Below are 6,000 nucleotides of genomic sequence, written 5' to 3' on the forward strand. Positions count from 1 at the left end.
GTGCCTAATAATGTTTGATTATTTGGCCTTAGCCAGGTCAATAGGAAGTGCTTACTTCCTGTGTGATCTCAAGCAATATAATAAGAGCTAAAATTTATATAAAGATTTAAGGTTTTCAAAGCATATTTTATTTTCCATACCTACAAAAAGCATCAGTTTTTAAGGGACCTTAGTTTCCTGTAAAATATATAAAAATATACACAATAAAGGGGCTGGATCCTCATCCCTCTTTCTAGTTCTAAATCATTTGATCTTCCCTGCATTCGAGGATTGTATAGCCTTATTGGAGAGACCAGATGCACATTGGAGAAAATTTTAAACAACAGCTTGAGACAATAAAAATACCCAGTCGAATGTTATAGAAGATGAGATTCAACCACACACAACACATGGACAGAGGAACCTTTCCAATGTAACACGAATATTTCTGACCTCCCCAATGGCAACCCAGCTAAAGTTATGTCAAGACTTGCTGCTCCAGGGAGTGTGAAGAGGAAAGGGGTGGGGGTAGGGGTGAGTATAGAAGCTAATGCCCTCTGGAACATGAAGGGAGATTTATGCAATTAGACAGTGGTTGTGAGATGAGCTCATTAACAATGTGTAGTTATCCCTTCCACATTGCTGCTTTCCCCATTGCAGTTTCTATATATCTCAGGTCAGCATAAGAAATTAAATGGGAAGTTTTGCTGAAGCTGCAGAAGACACTCAAATACCAGCATATGGCACAGAAAAAGTTTAGAAACTCAGATAGATAGATAGATGATAGATATAGATCGATATAGATAGATAGATAGATAGATAGATAGATAGATAGATAGATAGATAGATAGATAGATAGATAGATAGATAGATAGATAGATAATTGTATAATATCAACCAAAATTTTATAGTAAGGTACTATAAATACCCCATAAAAGAAAAAGAAAAAAATTCAGACTTCTTCTCTGGTACAAAGAGAAGTTCAGAAAATTTTACATGGATTTCCCATATTGTGGGGGCACACATACCCCCTAACCCCTGAGAAGTGGAAGGGATAACTATGTAACCTGGTGTGATCTGAGGTAAACTTGAGTTTTTGAAGTGGACCAATGGATTATAAACAAAACACAGACTTATTGAGATGGGTCATTATCCAAGGATGAAAAATAAGAACAAGGAAGGAAGATTCTATCACTGGGAAGCCTTTTAAAAGTTTGCGGTGAGATTTCAGGAAGCAGTTGTCAAACACTTCCTCTTACCTTTGTAGCTACTCTATATAGGATGGCAGCATTAACCTGGTCCTCTGGTCAGCATCTTGAAGGTTGAAGCAGCATAAACTGGCCTACAGAGAGAAATCCTTTTGGATTTCTGCAGGCATGGAAGATTTTGGCTGGTCCTCCCTTCCTGCCATGTGGTTTTGAAGAAAGAGGTGTTTATTAAACCCTATAGAGCCAGAAAGAGAGAGTCTGGTGATCTTTCTTCAGTTATTCTGTTAGGAAGATGTTTCTATGTACACTGGCACAAGACAGGTGATCATTAGAGATGCTTTTAGATACCCTCCCTAAGACACTTTCTGTTAGGAGGTTGGGCACCTGATACTCACTTACTATTTTCTATGACAATCCCTCAGCCAGGTCACAGCCTAAGTCTGTTCGTTTCCCCTCAAAGTCTTATCCCTGAAGGAAAGAGTATCTTAGAAGGGCTGCTGGCAGTCATCCTATAACCACATATTGGAAGGGTATAAGTGACTGACCCAAAACAAGGAAGGAGAATGAGAGGTTTAATAAGCTTATAAGGATACAATTGTCAAACCAAGGGAATGGATATATATGTAGATAATATTGATTTTGGTTCCATTGTGGAGAATGCTGACCCCCTCTGGTCTCCCTTCAATTCAAATCATGGCAAGTGTAGCCTGCTCAGGGTGGAAACCTCACCAGGTCCATGAAAGCCCAATGGATCTTAGATTTAGAGCTGGATGGGCCCACAGCTTTTATCAAACCCAACTCTCTCACTTTACAGAAGAGGAAACTTATGGACAGAGAGGTTAAGGGACCTATCCAGTCACACAGAGGTAGAAAATTTGTAAATCAGAATTTGAATTTAGGTCTTCCTTGAACCTGTGAAATTTAAAACTGATACCCTATACTATTTTGTATTATTTATTGACAATTTTATCTAATCACTGGAATCAATATTTAAGGATCAGATTTTATCGTATCAGCCTTAGTAGTAGAGTTTGTAAGAGTTTAACTTCCTTATTCCTCTGGGTTATAGCCTGGACTCAAATCTGTCTCACTCTACAATGGAGAAGCGGGAGTGGGGGGGAAGGGTAAATGAGTAAACCTGGTCATAGGATGTTTTGCCTGGTGTAGGGGAGTGACTGACATGGGACCTTCTAGAGGATGTTGTTCATGTCTGTGTTTTCCCTGTTGCCATGGTCCTGGAGATCCTTTCTTGTGAGTCAAGCCAAATGTAAGCCCACCCTTTACCTCTGTTATAGACCAGTTACAGCCTTAGTTTAGTTTTCATCACAGAATTATTTTTGGCAACTCATCTAACCTATTATCTTTTCACTGTATTAAAAAAGGCTTTTCTGCTGCCCAAGGTATCCCTGACTATGGAGGATCCTTGGATCCCTTTTATTAGCAATTGCAAGCCTTGCTAATAAATTGATAATACTTGGAATTTTGTGCCCCAGTTTTTCTTTATTGCAGATTTTATTGCAACACTCCAATTCCAGCATTCTATCCATTATGCCACTAAGTTGTCTTCATAGTCCTCTAGGGGAGGTGTTTTTATGCACTAATTCACCAGTTCAAACCTTTTTGTGATACTTGGAACAGAAAAACAATTGTTCTCTAGCTGCCTATGTGGCAGGGGTTATTGATCAGCAACACCCCCTAATTCCACCATGGCTTTTAATTCTATATGCTCTAAAGCCTAGGGTCTTCCCTTTGAAACTTCATCTGCTCCCTAGGGCCTATTCCTTCCCTTGTAAAATGTATAGACTTTGCCACAGCCTACCACTGAAGGGGACATAGGCTTAATGATTTCCTTCTCGACTCCTTTCACTTTATGTAGCCATGATTGAGCTGTATGTACACAGAGACCCACTTTGTTGGCCATGAATAAAGACTGGGGATTGTAGTGCTGTGAAATATGTCCTCTCTCTTTTTCTTTCTCTCTCTCTCCTTCATTCCTGTGTAACTTCTTTTTTTTTTGTTTCCTCATTAGAGCTCTCCCCGCCATGATGCAGTGGGTCCGGACTCAGAAACCTGGAGAAAGCGGCATCAACATTGTCACTGCTGATTTTGTAGAACTTGGGGATTTTATCAGCACGGTCATCAAACTCAACTATGTCCTTGAGGAAGGAGAAGCAGACACAACTTGATAGTACTGTTTGAAATGGCCAGGAGTAAAATAGAGAAGACCAATTGTATTAGGCATATTATCTTAGAACATATTGATCTTCTATGCCACTGAATCTTGGAAGTGTTTAGGGCTTAGGGTGGGTGGGAAAAGGGGGGAAAACATTTTTTTTTCAGTGATTCTCATCATGATCTGCACCTCTATAAATATTTCATGTTCCCATTTGAGAAACCAAGTCTATTCTTGTATCTAGTGTTAGGGATAGAAAAGACCTGTTCGATGTTTTATCACAATTAATTGCTGTGGCTTCTATTTATGAGTGTCTGTTTAATTGCGTTTTCTACTTTCAAGATTAAGATACATGCTCCACCCACCATGCCTCTCCCATTTATCAAAGTCAGCATAAGGCATGCAACAATTGTAGACCTGACATGAGATTGATTCAGGTAGATGTAACTTATTGGCTTTTGGAGACTTAATAAAATATGAAAAGCCTGCCCAATTTTGTAGTTAGATGGCTGGTCAGTCCCAGTCCCCGCCCCCAACTCCAGTTTTGACCCAATAGAAAATATAGACTAAAAATATTTCTAGCATTAGTAAACCCAGATAGCATAATCATTCATGTGTGTGTGTGTATGTGTGAAAGGAACAGGATCTGCAGTATTTCTATTTAAGGCAGCTATAAATATAGAGTCAGAACTTCTTCTGATAAAAACCTGAGTGCCAATTCTACAGCAAAAAATAATAAAAATAAAGGGAGAAGGAGATGCTGGTTAAGGTGTAAGTAATCCCTTTAAAAAAAGAATGCCGGTCTTGCCATTGCCTGGAAATGATAGGTCACCACAAGTGACTGGGAATCGGGACACCCTTCCTTACCAGAACTCTTTAAAGACCCCACCTTCTAGATATTTCTCTGTTAAGTCAATGAATATCTGATAAAAAACATGTATATATCAGTGAAATAAAAACCCAACTTGGCTGATTAATCTCAACAACTGCAATGAGACATGAATGAAGGAAGATAAACTTTTCTGTTGCCAGTAGACTTGTTCTAGAAGATAGGGCCTAAGTTTTTAGAACAATTAAGCACCAATCCTAAGTAGATGTATATTTTCTAATGTGGACCAGTGAATTAAGTCTTAGTCTTTCAAATTGGAGGTCTAATAGAGACAGAAGGATGGCATATGGTCTAGAGAAGTGGTTCTCAAACTGTGTTCCCTGGCACACATGAGGCAGGGCACATAAGTCATCCCTGGGGGTTCATTGAAATAAAGTATTGTAGGGGGCGGCTAGGTGGCGCAGTGGATAAAGCACAGGCCCTGGATTCAGGAGTACCTGAGTTCAAATCCAGCCTCAGACACTTGACGCTTACTAGCTGTGTGACCCTGGGCAAGTCACTTAACCCCCATTGCCCTGCAAAAAAAAAAAAAAAAAACGAAATAAAGTATTGTTCTGGCAGTCCTATTTACTTGGAATCTGACCCATTATTTTCTCTACCTTTTAGCAGGGGTGGGCAAAAGAACACAGAAGGACTGCATAGCCTCAAAAAAGGAAAATCACTGGTCTAGGCAGTACAGGACCAATCAAAGATGGACCAGCATTGCCTGCACCAGAAGCTTTTAAGTATGACCTTGAGTAAATAATTTGACCTTTTAGGATGCCCTTTTCCCAAACTATAACCCAGTACAAAAAGAAAGCCAACTGTTCTCCAACTGCCTCAGCAGGCTACTTTGAAGATAAAATTAACAAAACCCTCTGAATTCCACAGAAAACGGAATCTTGGTATTGTTGTTGAATCATTTCAGCTGTGTTGGACTTTCTATGACCCCCATCTGACGTTTTCTTGGCAAATATACTGGAGTGTTTTGCCCTTTTCCTTTAGCTAATTTTACAGATAAGGAACCTGAGGCAAATAGGGTAGTGACTTGCCCAAGGTCACACAGCTAGTAAATGTCTGAGGCTGGATTTGAAATCAGGTCCTCCTGACTCCAGGATCAGCCCCTAATCCTGGTTTTAGTAAAGGTCAATTGAATTATTGCATTCACTAAGGACCAAACTTTCAAAGTTTGTCTGAATTTTGATAAGCTTTTTACAACACAGGTTATATATTGCAAGAATACATTTACTTACTTCTAGGCACTAAAAACTGACCTGGGAATCGGGACACCCTTCCTTACCAGAACTCTTTAAAGACCCCACCTTCTAGATATTTCTCTGTTAAATCAATGAATATCTGATAAAAAACATGCAAATATCAGTGAAATAAAAAACCCAACTTAGCTGATTAATCTCAACAACTGAAAAGGAACCTGTGATCAAGATTATACAACTGGGAAACCTGGTGACCAGAAAAAAATGTGTTTATTATCTTCTTTTCTAATAATGATAATTGATTTATATCACACTGGTGAGATTAACAGTGTTTTCTTCACAACAACCCTGTGAGGTAGGGAGTAGGAGTATTAGCCTTAGATTACAATTGAAGAAGTTGAGATTTTTGTTCATAGTCACATAGCTAATAAGTGTCAGAGTCAGGAGCAGAACCTAGCTCCCCTGAACCCAAGGCCAGTGTTTTCCACTATACCACTTTTAAAAAGGAATCAAAAAATGAATGATACCTAGGATAGTGTATTTGAATAGGTGACTAGG

At 39.2% G+C, this 6,000-nt stretch overlaps 1 protein-coding gene across 1 annotated transcript in view; it reads left to right on the forward strand.

Moving 5' to 3' along the window:
- PLCXD3 (phosphatidylinositol specific phospholipase C X domain containing 3) overlaps positions 1-4,616 on the forward strand; it is a 224,771-nt gene extending 220,155 nt beyond the window's left edge. The window contains exon 3 of the mRNA XM_043975568.1: positions 3,217-4,616. Within this exon, the coding sequence (XP_043831503.1) occupies positions 3,217-3,373 (157 nt within the window). The 3' untranslated portion in view covers positions 3,374-4,616. The remainder of the gene's footprint in view (positions 1-3,216) is intronic.
- The last annotated feature ends 1,384 nt before the right edge of the window (positions 4,617-6,000 follow it).

This window comes from Dromiciops gliroides, chromosome 1 (genome assembly GCF_019393635.1).
Source record: "Dromiciops gliroides isolate mDroGli1 chromosome 1, mDroGli1.pri, whole genome shotgun sequence".
Taxonomy (NCBI): Eukaryota; Metazoa; Chordata; class Mammalia; order Microbiotheria; family Microbiotheriidae; genus Dromiciops; species Dromiciops gliroides.